The sequence below is a fragment of the Myxocyprinus asiaticus genome, chromosome 45 (assembly GCF_019703515.2).
Source record: "Myxocyprinus asiaticus isolate MX2 ecotype Aquarium Trade chromosome 45, UBuf_Myxa_2, whole genome shotgun sequence".
Classification (NCBI taxonomy): domain Eukaryota; kingdom Metazoa; phylum Chordata; class Actinopteri; order Cypriniformes; family Catostomidae; genus Myxocyprinus; species Myxocyprinus asiaticus.
In genome coordinates this window covers 4,767,458-4,781,159 of record NC_059388.1, presented here as the reverse complement: position 1 = coordinate 4,781,159, position 13,702 = coordinate 4,767,458, and the positions used below count along the sequence as shown (strand labels likewise).

At 38.0% G+C, this 13,702-nt stretch overlaps 1 protein-coding gene across 3 annotated transcripts in view; it reads left to right on the top strand.

Annotated features, from left to right (window-relative positions):
* The first annotated feature begins 2,065 nt into the window (after nucleotides 1-2,065).
* LOC127435324 (copine-8-like) overlaps nucleotides 2,066-13,702 on the top strand; it is a 359,118-nt gene continuing 347,481 nt past the window's right edge. For all 3 annotated transcript variants that reach the window (XM_051688722.1, XM_051688724.1, XM_051688728.1), the window contains exon 1: nucleotides 2,066-2,421. In XM_051688722.1, coding sequence (XP_051544682.1) covers nucleotides 2,312-2,421 — 110 coding nt within the window. In that variant the 5' untranslated portion in view covers nucleotides 2,066-2,311. The remainder of the gene's footprint in view (nucleotides 2,422-13,702) is intronic.

The window sequence follows — 13,702 nt, the reverse complement described above, 5'->3', positions numbered from 1 at the left end:
AGCTCACCCGCGATGGCGAAATTGCACAACAGTCCAATTTGGTTGGACCACAATACAGCAAAACAAATTCATGATAATTAATACCCTGAGTATTAATAATGAGCGGACATGGCGGTCCGTAAACTGTACAAGCAAAAAAAAAACTTGAAACACAAGAATAACACACTATAATATTCTATCTCTGCCCAGACGTAACCTCTTACTTGAATCGCATGAGGACACAGGTAGAATGTGTTTTCCTCCGTCCTTTAACTCTGACCCGGTTCCTTGAGGCTCGGGTGATGACGGGAGGCCGTTTCCTCGCTCTGTCGGCGGGCGGTACGGCTGCTGATTCTCGGCGGGCTGGCGGAGAACTCAGAAATGTCGACTTGATTGAAGATGGAAGAGAAATCTTTAATCTCTTCACTTCTGTAGGCAAACGGATGAAGATGCAGAATGCTTGGCGGTCTCCTTCGGATCCGTTAGAGTGTTCGGTTGAACACAGAATAATCTCAACTCATCCAGCGAGATGGAAATTGTATGGCCACAGTTTCAAGTTGGACGTTACTTCCTTGTGCCACGAGGTTGCACCTGAGAGCAGCGAAGAGCTGCGTCCACACGCTGCAAACAAAGTTGCTGGAAGCCAATCCCGAAAGCATTTCAGAGGTATTTCAACTCCTGATGATGTCATGGTTTGAGGTGTGTTCTGTTGTGTGCCTCATCCAATAGGAGTTGAGAGTTCGATCCTTTAGTGAGCAAGGCTTCATGGGATTTGTAGTCTGTTTTTGACTCCCTTTGTTTGATTTTGGCGCGATTTTTATCAATATAATTTACGACTTGGAATGTGGGGGCTTGAGTTAGGTTTTTACGACTGTGTTAGGCCTGCCTTTGTCTTCTATCTGAATACATGAGGCCCAAGATAATGGTACTTTGATATATACCATGGTACTGAATGAGAAGCATATTTATAGACCATAGTTTTTACATGGTACTCCAAGATACTGTACTTCCAAGAATGGTACTTTGTGTTAGTTTCTTGTTAGTGTCAGTGCGCCAGTTGTGTATTGTATTATATTGTATTGTATTGTATTGTATTGTATTGTATTATTCATGTAATAATTTAGGTTTTTAGTTAGAATTAAATAAAATAATAATAGCATAAATAACAACATTAAAATAGAATATATTGTAATTTCACATAATATATAAAAAATAATATATGTAATATTTTATAAAAATATAAAATTAAATAATACAACAATTATTAAATATGTTAAACATTTAACAATATTTATCATGTCATATATATTTTATTTAATATTTTAGCGCATAAACTTACTAAGGATAAGGGGATATTATTATTATTATTATTCATGTAATAATTCAGGTCTTTAGGTATATTTATATTATATAATAATATTTTATTTTGTTATTTTATTTTGATATATATATATATATATATATATATAATAATAATAATAACAATGTATAATATATACATATATATTATAATATTAAAAAGTAAATAAAATAATAATTATTTACATTAGTAAATATTTTACAATATTTGTATTATGCTGTATGTAATAAATGTAATAATATTTTAACCTATAAAATTATTAAAGGTAAGGAGATATTATTATTATTATTATTATTATTATAAATATATATACTTATAAGTAAATAATACATTTTATTAAAATATAATATTTTATAATAATATAAAATTAAATAATATAATAATTATAACTTTTTATATTTTACAATATATATTATGCTATATGTATTTAATATAACAATATTTAGCAAATAAAATTATTAAGGGTAAGAGATATTATATTATAATTATTATTCATGTAATCATTTAGGTACTTTGGTATAATTATTTAATATCGTATTTAATTTTTGTTTTATTTTTTAAATTATATTATTGTAATTATTATTCCCACCTGGAATTGTTGTTGTTGTATCTGTCACGGCATTGTCAGTGTTAAGTCTGTTTTGAGTCTTATATGAATTCACTGGAGAATTCGCCAAGCGTGGCATCATTCCTTCGTTCATGCAGCGCTTCACACACACACACACACACACACACACACACACACACACACACACACACACACACACACACACACACACACACACATACATACATTACACTCTGACAGTCTCTCATGGCGAGCAGAGGGGATGCTGTCTCTTTTATGGACTGACATCAGCTCTGCCTTCCTCCAAACAGTCTTTGGCAAATACCCATGAACTGACTCGCGTCAATCGGCGTGAGCCTCCACACTCTTCCTTCTACAGAGGATAAAGAAAGCGAAACCTCACCATGAACAGTATGAACAGCTGCGGTTTCCTGAATATGGCGACGATAGGAGATTTCGACCCGCTCAACGCCACTATTCCAGCTACAAAAGTTGAGATCACAGTTTCCTGCAGGTGAGGAACACTTTATTCACCGCTCACACCTTTACGTATAGCCGTATCTTGGCACAACCGGGATATAGAGTTCATACATTACGCATGATGTGTTTAACATTAGGAGAAAACAGTTACGCTTGACATTTATTTATTTATTTATTTTGAGGGGAAACAGGTTATTCACAAAAAGATCTCTGTTTATCATGTTTATTTAGCAAAAATACCATGCCTACGTGTGAATATGTGTTGTATATGGATATTATAATATACATATTTCAGCCCTACTCTACTTATTCCCAGACTTGCTGGAGCTGTCACTGTCTTTCGCACCAAAACAAACATTGGCAACAGGGCTGCTCCCACCAGCTGTTAGTCAAATATAGTAGTCTAGTAGTCTAGAATAACTGCTAAGTGCTTTTCTGGAGTGGATTATAACTGACAACAAGATGTTGTTTACAAAGAATACAGCTTGTTTGAATTATTATTATTTTTTTTTTTTATTGCAAAAATTCAAATAATACAACAAACAAGGCACATTATGACACACATTTCAACTAAGCTGAGCAGACATCAGCATAATAATAAGGATGAGAGGGGGGAAAAAGAAAGAAAAATAAAGTTAAATAATTAAATAAAATGCATACTTTTTGTAAACCAAATTTAGGTCATTCCAAGGCTTTCTACTAAATTATTCTCAATGAACTGAAAAATAATTGTACTTCGTTAAAAACCCCCATTGAAAACAGGTTGGGACTTCATAAATTTAGCATTGTGTATAAAACATTTAGCTAGTATAATTATGCAATTTATAATATACTCCTTATCTTTATTATCTATGATAATCCCAAACAGTATATGTTTATATTCTAGTTCAGGCATCTCCGTATAATTCTTCATCCACTCCAAAACACTCTTCATAAAATCCTGAACATTTGGACATGAAAAAAAGATATGTTCTGTTGTTTCAATGTCATTAGTACAGAAAGGACAATTGTTTTGTTCAAAATTAAAATGTAAACGTAGAAAATCAGCAGTAAATGTCATTTATAATCTTAAAATAATTTATTTTGCATTTGGTGTAATTGGATATTTTAGATACTCTGCTCTCAATTTGTTGACTTCACTTTTCTTATAATTATATATATATATCTCTTCTATGAATATGCTGGGGATAAAGTTCTAGAGTTAAGGTATTTCTTATATAATGGTTGTTACAATTGTTTTCTAGAATAGGGGGATAGAAGGGTTTACTGGTGAATTCATAACCATATTTTTTGCTAATTGAAGAAACTGAACCGGAATGACTTTAATTAGAGAAATGTATTCCCTTCTATTACAATGAAGATTACATTTTGTGCAAAAAGAATCAAATAAAAGAACTTTGCCACTGGCATCCATAAGATCAAAGACAGACCTTTATCAAACCACTCCTTGTAGAAAAAAAGATCTGTTACTGTGCAGTATATATCTGTTATTCCATAGAGGGGAATTGTGGGGAGTAAAATTATGCTTGTAAATAAATTCCCAATAAAGAAGTACCTGTTTGTGAAAATTTGAAAGCTTAATCTGCAGTTTATTTATATTGTAATCACATTTTAAGACAAATTCAATGCTGCCAATTTTACTGAACTTTAAGCAGGGGAATAAAAACCAAATTGTATTTTTATTTAGAATAAAGGAGTTTAACCGTTTTAGTTTAAGAGACCCATTCATGCAATCAAAGTCAATTGTTTTAAAACCACCATCAACATAATCCTTAATAGTACTTGCTCTTGCAATGTAATGTGTTTTATTTTCACTGCTTGCTTGAAAGTGGCTTTTGTTATCATTGTGTTTGGGTTTTGTGTGTTGGTGAATTGATATGGTATACTGTGTGTATAGTATGTACAGTATATATATATATATATATATATATATATATATATAATTTATTTATTTATTTATTTTTAATAGACATATTAATTAATATATTATTGAATTAACCTGACTACATTATGCATCAAAAGTAATTATTTTGGCTGACAGTAAATCAAGTAGAAACAGATCCTTACATATATTATAAATAAATACCCTGGGTAAAAAATATTACCCCTTATTGACATTTTTTTTCTTTTTTTTTTTTTTACTTTTTGGAAGCTGATTCCAGATTTGACCTTATTTGGGGGGTGTTTAATTCAAGCATGCCTCTTTAATTTCAAGTTTGGGAATTATTTTTGGTGATTTTAGGAGACATCCATTCAGTCCATTGTGTCACATTTCTTATAACACATTTTCCTTCTCATACATATGCTTGCCATATTTTAAAATAGAAATAGTGATAATACCTCTGGCTAATTTCACATGTCTTTTTATTAATAAATCATATGCATAGTGTTGCGAACACTATTGATTCTCTTTTTGAACTCTCTCCCCAATGAGTAGCAAGACTCTTAGTCATGAGCCATTTACAAAATAATTATCTCATATTTCTTAACAACATATGGTTGTTGGTTAGCTTTTAATTATGTGATAACTTATTTGTAAAGCAGAAAATGTCTTTTAAGATTGTCTCTTGCTATGCATATACTGTATATATTAATGTTACATATTTAAAGATTGTCATATATGATTAATTATTTATGCATAGAAGTTTGTGGTGCATCTGGCTTCGCTCACATAAACAAATGCGAGTGGGCAGGAGCTGTCCACTCAGCCATTGTGAAGATATGTTGATGGTGAATTACTATGCTCCATGTCCCCTTGGGCAGGCTTGTGCAACAGGGAATACACAAACACACACACACACACACACACACACACATACACACAGTCTAGGAGCTCTTTTGCAAGACTGCACTGGGCATGAAGGAATAGTGATGGTGCCATGGTTATGATCAGGTGTATTCCTGTGCTGTAGGGCCACTTTACCACTGTCACCATGGTTATCATTAGAGATGAGCAGAGAGGTGCCTTGTTTTCATAGCATCACAGTAAACCCCATAAAATCAGATTGAAATTAAACGCATCCAAATAAGACTTTTGACTGGTGGACAGTGCTATTTTAAGACTTTCTTGTTCTATGTTCTTAAAAAGGGATTGTTCACTTTCATCGTTTACTCACACTCATGTTGTTCCAAACCCTTTCGACTTTTCATTTTTGGGTGAACTGTTCCTTTAAGCTACAGGTGTTTTTTGAAGTTTTTATGTTGTGGAAGTTAGCTGGGGTTATTTTAGCCATTAATTATGTTTCAGTGTGACCAGAGTTTAATTTTCAGCGTGAGCGGTTTCTTGGCTGTGTAATTATCTGAACTAGAAGAGTATGAGGGTGTTAGGTCACTGTAATTACATAAAGAATGGTGAATCACCACAGAATATCCAACCTGACTGGTGTATGCTTGTGTTTTAAAGGAATGTTCCAGGTTCAGGTAAGCTCTATTGATGGCATCTGATTACCACAAAAAATATATTTCAACTTGTCCCTCGGATTGTAACAAACGAGCATAAATCTGGTTTAGCCCTCCTATTGCATTAAGAAAATGCATATAATTGAAAACCATTTAAAATGCATACATTCTTGATTATTTTATATTATTATTATATGGCAATAAAGGGTATATCCTTAAATGGATATTTCACTCAGAAATAATCATTTACTTACCCTCATGCCATCCCAGATGTGTATGATTTCTTTGTTCTGCTGAACACAAACAAAGATTTTTAGAAGAATATCTCAGCTCTGTAGGTCCATACAATGCAAGTGTATGATGGCCAGAACTTTGAAGGTCTAAAAAGCAGATAAAAGCAGAATAATGGCCCTATTTTAAGTGCACAAGCATTAAGCGCAAAGCAATGCTTTTACTCATAAGTGCAAAGTCAGAGGGCATGACCATGAAGTGTTGGTATTTTCGTGCAGGCAAGTGGGTTTGGCGAAATCCTGGTGAAAATTGGATAAGACGTTGTGCACAGTCATAGCGTGTAGCGCTGCCCTTTGCGCACTCACAAAAATAGAGCCCTAAAATTAATCCATACGACTCCAGTGGTTAAATCCATATCTTCAGAAGCGATATGATAGGCCTGGGTGAGAAACAGATAAATATTTAAGTCCTTTTTTACTATAAATTCTCCTCCCTACCCAGTAGGTGGCAATATGCACAAAGAATACTAAACACCAAAAAAAAAGAAGAATGTGAACGTGAAAGTGGAGATTTTAGATATAAGTTATAGATTTATAGAGCTAAAGGCCAGTATGTTAGGGGCTTAATCTTTTGAGAATGTGAAATATTTTAGGTATAAATTGATTCATAGGTGTACAAAAAACAATTTTAAGCTGCAAAATATCCAGAAAGGTTGAAGGTGAAAGGTCATAAATGCTTCTTTCCATTAGGGCTGGGCGATATATCGAATATTAATGATATAATGGAGATTTTTTTGCTGACGATGTAAAATTGACTAATATTGTGAATATTACAATGATTTTAATGTGCTTTCATTTGGCCATTAAGTTTCATAAAGAGTGCATCAGTAGAATAATTTTGATCCTTCAGGGCTGCACAGTTAATCAAAATAATATCAAAATGGTGAGTTGGTCATATGTGATTATTAATCCACAAAAGGCAATTTAAAGACAGATAAACATGGTCTGTGTGTGATTCAGAACAAAATGGTTATTCGCACAATTCCAAACATTAGTAACCCCTACAAGTTATTTTACAAATCTACAGATGCGGTACAGAATAACAGAAAAGGAGGAAATTACAGTGTTTCCGGAAATGCGGGACATTGTAAGCTGTCAAATACACATCGCCTTTTCTGTGTCACAATAAAAGCTCCTTGTGAAGTTAAAGTAAATACGACAGCACTTTCGGTGTCAAAATAAAAGCCCCAGATGCAGGTGAAGTAAACAGGACGGAAATATATTACTTTTGTACAACCCCAATTCCAAAAAAGTTGGGACAGTATAAAAAATGCTAATAAAAACAAAATGTAGTTATTTCTAAATTATATTCACTCTTTGCTATATGGAAAACACTAAAACTTAACATTATATGATGTTTTAACATACATACACAACAATTTCATTTTTTTTTTTTTTTTTTTAAATGTACAGTAATTTCGAATCGGATGACTGCAACACGCTCCAAAAAAGTTGAGACAGTTGAGACAGTTAAAGTTTAAGACTAATAACAATTTGATGAGTTAAAATAACAAGGCAATGTGAAACAGTATATAAGGAGCCTCCAAAAACGGCCTAGTCCTTCAAGAGCAAGGATCATTGAGACTTGTCAATTTGCCAACAGATGCTTCAGCAAATAGTCCAGCACTTTTAGAACAGTGTTCCCCAAAGACAAACTGGAAGGCTTTTGGGCATTTCACCCTCTACAGTGCACAATATAGTTAAAAGATTCAAGGAATCTGGTCAAATCTCGGTGCGTTAAGGGTAAGACAAAAACCACTTCTGAATGCACGTGATCTCTGATCCCTCAGACATCACTGACTTAAAAAACATCATTCATCTGTAATAGATATCATGAACATGGGCTTGGGATTACTTAAGTAAACCTTTGTTAGTCAACACCACTCGCCGCTGCATCCACAGATGCAAGTTAAGACTTTACTATGCAAAACAGAAGCCCTACATCAACACTGTCCAGAAACGCTGCCGACTTTTGGGCTCGGTTTCATCTTAGATGGAAAGTAGAACAGTGGAACCATATTTTTTGGTCCAATGAGTCCACATTTCAAATAGTTTTTGAAAAACACAGCCATCGTGTTCTCCGGGCCAAAGAGGAAAAGGACCATTCAAGCTGTTATTAGCGTCAGGTCCAAAAGCCTGTGTCGGTATTGGCCAGGGGTGTGTCAGTGCCCAGGGCATGGGTAACTCGCACATCTGTGAGGCACCATTAATGCAAGTACTCAAGATGGCGCCAAGTATGGCTGCTGCGATGCGAGCTCCGACACAACATTGTAGTGTTTTGTTTGTTTTGTTTTGTTTACAATTCTTATGTTTTTTGTCTTGGATGTTGTCTGCCTTATTGTCTACGACAGACAAACACTTTTGGACATTGGTTCTGCAATTACACACCGTAAACCGGACTTCAAATTCCTCAATGCCAACCTGCTGTTTACAAACACACCAGCGGAGCCCTTTGTCTGGGCTGCCTGGCCGTGGAAACGCATAAGGAAAAGGGGAACAGAGCCGGCGTTCTCATCAGAGTAAGACGTCGCGCAAATCGACCCCCACTACACAGTATTCTACTGGCAAATGTTCAGTCACTGGACAACAAGCTCTACGAGCTGAGAGTGTGGATCTCTTTCCAACAAGTGATGAGGGACTGCTGCATTATCTGCCTTACAGAAATTTGGATGTCTGCGGAGATTCCAGACTCAGCCATTGAACCCGCGGGGTTCTCCGTGCACCGAGCGGACAGAGCGAAAAACCTCTCAGGTAAAAGCAGAGGTGGTGGTGTATGTTTTATGATCAACAAATCATGGTGTGATCAGAGGAACGTACATTCTATCAAGTCTTTCTGCTCTCCTGATCTGGAATTTCTCATGCTTCTGTGTCGACCATTCTGGCTACCGAGGGAATTCACAGTGGTCATTATCACAGCTGTGTACATCCCGCCACAAACCGACACGGACCGGGCACTTAAGGAACTGTACGGGATTATAAGCAGGCAGGAAACCGTACACCCTGAGGCCGCGTTCATTGTGACCGGGGACTTTAACAAAGCCAATCTCAAATCAGTCGCACCAAAATACCACCAACACATTAGTTTTAACACACAAAGGGACCGGGTTTTGGACCATTGCTACTCTCCCTTCTGGGATGGCTACAAATCCCTCCCCCGCCCACCATTTGGCAAATCGGACCACTCTTCCATTCTGCTTCTGCCCGCTTACAGGCAGAAACTGAAACGGGAAGCACCCACCCTCAGAACGATCCAGTGCTGGTTGGACCAGTCAGACTCTATGCTACAAGACTGTTTTGATCACGCGGACTGGGAGATGTTCCGGTCTGCCTCTGATGATGACATCGAGGTTTACGCTGATAGCGTAACGTGTTTCATCAAAAAGTGCGTAGAGGACGTTGTTCCGAGCAAAACAATACGGATCTATCGGAACCAGAAACCTTGGATTAATAGCGATGTTCGCGTGGCACTTGATGCGCGGACCTCCGCTTTTAATTCCGCGGAGGGCATAACTGGCTTGTTTAAAACTTTCAGAACAGCAAAACGTCAGTACAGGAACAAGATTGAAGGACAGTTTAACACCACCAACTCTAGAAGCATGTGGCAGGGAATTAACATCATCACGGACTTTAAAGGGAATACAGACTCCGCCGTGAACACCGCTGCCTCTCTCCCGGATGAGCTAAATACTTTTTATGCTCGTTTCGAGGTAAATAACACCGCCCTCACAGAGAGAGCTCTCGCGGCCGAAGCTACAGAGGTTAGTTCACTCTCCGTCTCTGCAGCAGATGTAACCTGATCCTTCCGACGGGTGGATATCCGCAAAGCCACGGGTCCAGACGGCATTCCGGGCCGCATCATCAGAGTGTGTGCGAACCAACTGGCTGGTGTTTTTACGGACATTTTCAACCTTTCCCTATCTTTGTCTGTAGTCCCCACATGCTTTAAAACATCCACCATTGTGCCTGTTCCAAAGCAATCCAAAATCACTTGTTTAAATGACTGGCGTCCTGTTGCTCTGACCCCCATCATCAGCAAATGCTTTGAGAGACTAATCAGAGATTACATCTGCTCTGCGCTGCCTCCATCACTGGACCCATTGCAGTTTGCTTACCGCAACAACCCTCCACTGATGATGCCATTGCATCTACAATACACACTGTATACACACCAATACACACCATTGCATCTACAATACACACTGTATTTTCTCCCACCTGGAAAAAAAGAACACTTATGTGAGAATGCTGTTTGTAGACTACAGCTCAGCATTCAAAACCATAGTGCCCTCCAAGCTTGATGAGAAACTCCGGGCTCTTGGCTGGATCCTGGACTTCCTGTCAAGCAGACGCCAGGTGGTTAGAATGGGCAGCAACATTTCCTCATCACTGACCCTCAACACTGGAGCCCCGCAGGGCTGTGTTCTCAGCCCACTCCTGTATTCTCTGTACACACATGACTGTGTGGCAACACACAGCTCCAGTGCCATCATTAAGTTTGCTGATGATACGACAGTGGTAGGTCTGATCACTGACAATGATGAAACAGCCTACAGAGAGGAGGTGCACACTCTGACACACTGGTGTCAGGAGCATAACCTCATCCTCAACGTCAGTAAGACAAAGGAGCTTGTGGTGGACTTCAGGAGAAGAGATAGAGAACACAGCCCCATCACCATCAATGGAGCACCAGTGGAGAGAGTCAGCAGCTTCAAGTTCCTGGGTGTCCACATCACTGAGGAACTCACATTGTCCGTCCACACTGAGGCCGTCGTGAAGAAGGCTCATCAGCGCCTCTTCTTCCTGAGATGGCTGAGGAAGTTTGGAATGAACCGCCACATCCTCACATGGTTCTACACCTGCACTGTAGTGAGCATCCTGACTGGCTACATCTCCGCCTGGTACGGCAATAACACCGCCCACAACCGCAAAGCCCTGCAAAGGGTGGTGCGAACTGCCAGACACAGCATCGGAGGTGAGCTTCCCTCCCTCCATGACATATATACCAGGCGGTGTGTGAAAAAAGCTCGGAGGATCATCATAGACTCCAGCCACCCGAGCCATGTGCTGCTCTCACTGCTACCATCAGGCAGGCGGTTTTGCAGCATCAGGACCCGCACCAGCCGACTACATGACAGCTTCTTCCCCCAAGCAATCAGACTTTTGAACTCTTGATCTCTCACGATCAAAATACATCAGCACTGCACTTTATTACTCTTATATCTCACACCGGACTGTCATAAATTATATTCTCTCTTAACAACACACTGGCAACTTACTATCAACCGACTGAATGTCTATACAGTACAATACAACCTACTGTACATTTTATTTATACTATATATACTATTTTTATTGTATAATTTGTATTCTATATTGTGTGTATTGTATAATGTACACTGTATGTTATTATTTGTATATTGTGTTATGTGTAATTATATGTATATTAGATTTTAAATTGTGTTGTGTAAATCTGATGTTTATTGTAAATTGGTATATGTCTCATCACTGTCACTATGTTGCTCGGAACTGCACCCAAGAATTTCACACACTATTGCACTTGTGTATATGGTTGTGTGACAATAAAAGTGATTTGATTTAATGCAGACAGATATGTACAAATTTTGGAGCAGCATATACTGCCATCTAGCACCGTCTTTTCCAGTGATGTCCCGGCATTTTCAGCAGGACAACTTCAAACCACATTACACATGTTAAAATGAGACTAGTGTGATAGAACCGGATATTTGCATTGTCTCTGCAAAGTAATATCTGTTTTCTCACCTCCTGACATGACTATGTAAAGATGATAAATGCCGTAACTTTTGTAATATACATGAATGATACTAGAAAGTGACATGATGTACAGTATCTTCAGTATCTGAAAATTGCCATTTACATTGTGCAAAACTTCAAAGACACTTAATCATTAATCAATAATCTTAAAATCCAATCAAAACCCTGTAGTTTTAAACATTCCCATCAAATATCTCCTCAGTATACTCATTTAATACATGACATGTAACAGTATAATGTCAGGATCAGAGAATGAGGCTCAGGACCCAAGCGCAGAGCTTAAAAAACAAAGGATTTATTAACAACACAAAAGGGCAAAAACAAACCAAAACTCCCACAAGGTGGAAGACATAAAATATAAACTACCCCGTAGGGGAAAAAGGTAATCCAGGGCTAAAAACGCCATGCGATGCACGCAACAGGTGACAAAAACAAGACAGGACACCTGTGCGAGAGTTAGGCCACACACACACCCGACACCATAGACCAAAGTGACTGAACCTCAGCACAACATGAAGACAGCTCGTGACCCGGACGTGAGCACGATGCAGGGTGCACCCGTGTTCGCGAGAGACAGAAAAACTATTGATGAGAGTGCATGCGGCCAAGATGAAATAAGAGTGATGCACCCACGTCAATAACAGACAGACATGGAGCACGAGTGTCCGGATCCTGAAACAGACCGAAACCAGACCAGACAGGAAGTCAGGATCCAGACACCGTGCTCCCGACATGAAACAAGACGGACCGAAGAGCACACGGCAGGGAATAAACTGAAGCCACGCGCTCACACAAAGACAGACAACGAAACACAAGACAGACATTGGACAATGATGCCACGGTCCTGTCAGACCAAAACCCAGACTGACAGAGTGACAGGACCATGACAGTATAACACATAGTTAACTAAAATTGGCCATATATTCATGCTGTATATCCAGAGGGAAACTGGCTCCCCCAGCTGAGCCTGGTTTCCCCCAAGTTTTTTTTTCCTTCTCTCCACTAACTAACATCTTTTGGAGTTTTTGGGTTACTTTCAGTCGCCTTTCAATTGTTCACCGGGGGCCTGATTTTCAATGGCGTTTTTCAATGAAACTGCTCAACGAGGACTTTAAGACATTTCAGAAATTACAGCATAGTTTTCTGTAAAGCTGCTTTGAAATTATGTTTATTGTTATAAGCGCTGTACAAATAAACTTACTTATGTCTGTAATGCATAACCAGAAATTAATCTGCCTAGAAGAGTAGTCCCACTACTAAACAAATGATCTACAGCAAAAAAAAAAAAACGTATTTTTGTTAAAGCACTTTTATTAATTCTTTTAATTCAAAAATGTAAGTTTTATATTTAATCTTTTTAACCTTTCTTGCCCTACAGTCTTCCATTATAAGTGAATTACTGACATTTGTTTTTGTATTGAAACTGGAACATAGTTTAAGGTGCTTAGAGCTTTTCTTTTTTTTTTTTAAGAGTAAAGAGTTTAAACTGGTAAATAAAGGCTATGTAACGCAGTTCAGTGGAAAGGAGGAGGCGAGAAGCGGCTTAACAATATAAATAATATTTTAATAATAAACTTATGTAAAAAGACCCTGCCCTCCTCCCTGCCACACTCATCCCTCCGTTCCTTCAGGCCGGGGAGCCCCTGGCATGACGTACATCCCCCCTCCTTTCCCTGCCGGCAGGTCATCCCCACCTCTTCGGACCTGGGAGGGTGACAAGGGGAGGGAAACAACAACAACAACAACAACAACAACAAAAACAATAGGGAAAGGCCAACACGGAGTGACAGCGGGAGAGAAAGAGGAGAGAGAGTGAAAAAAATAAATAAATTA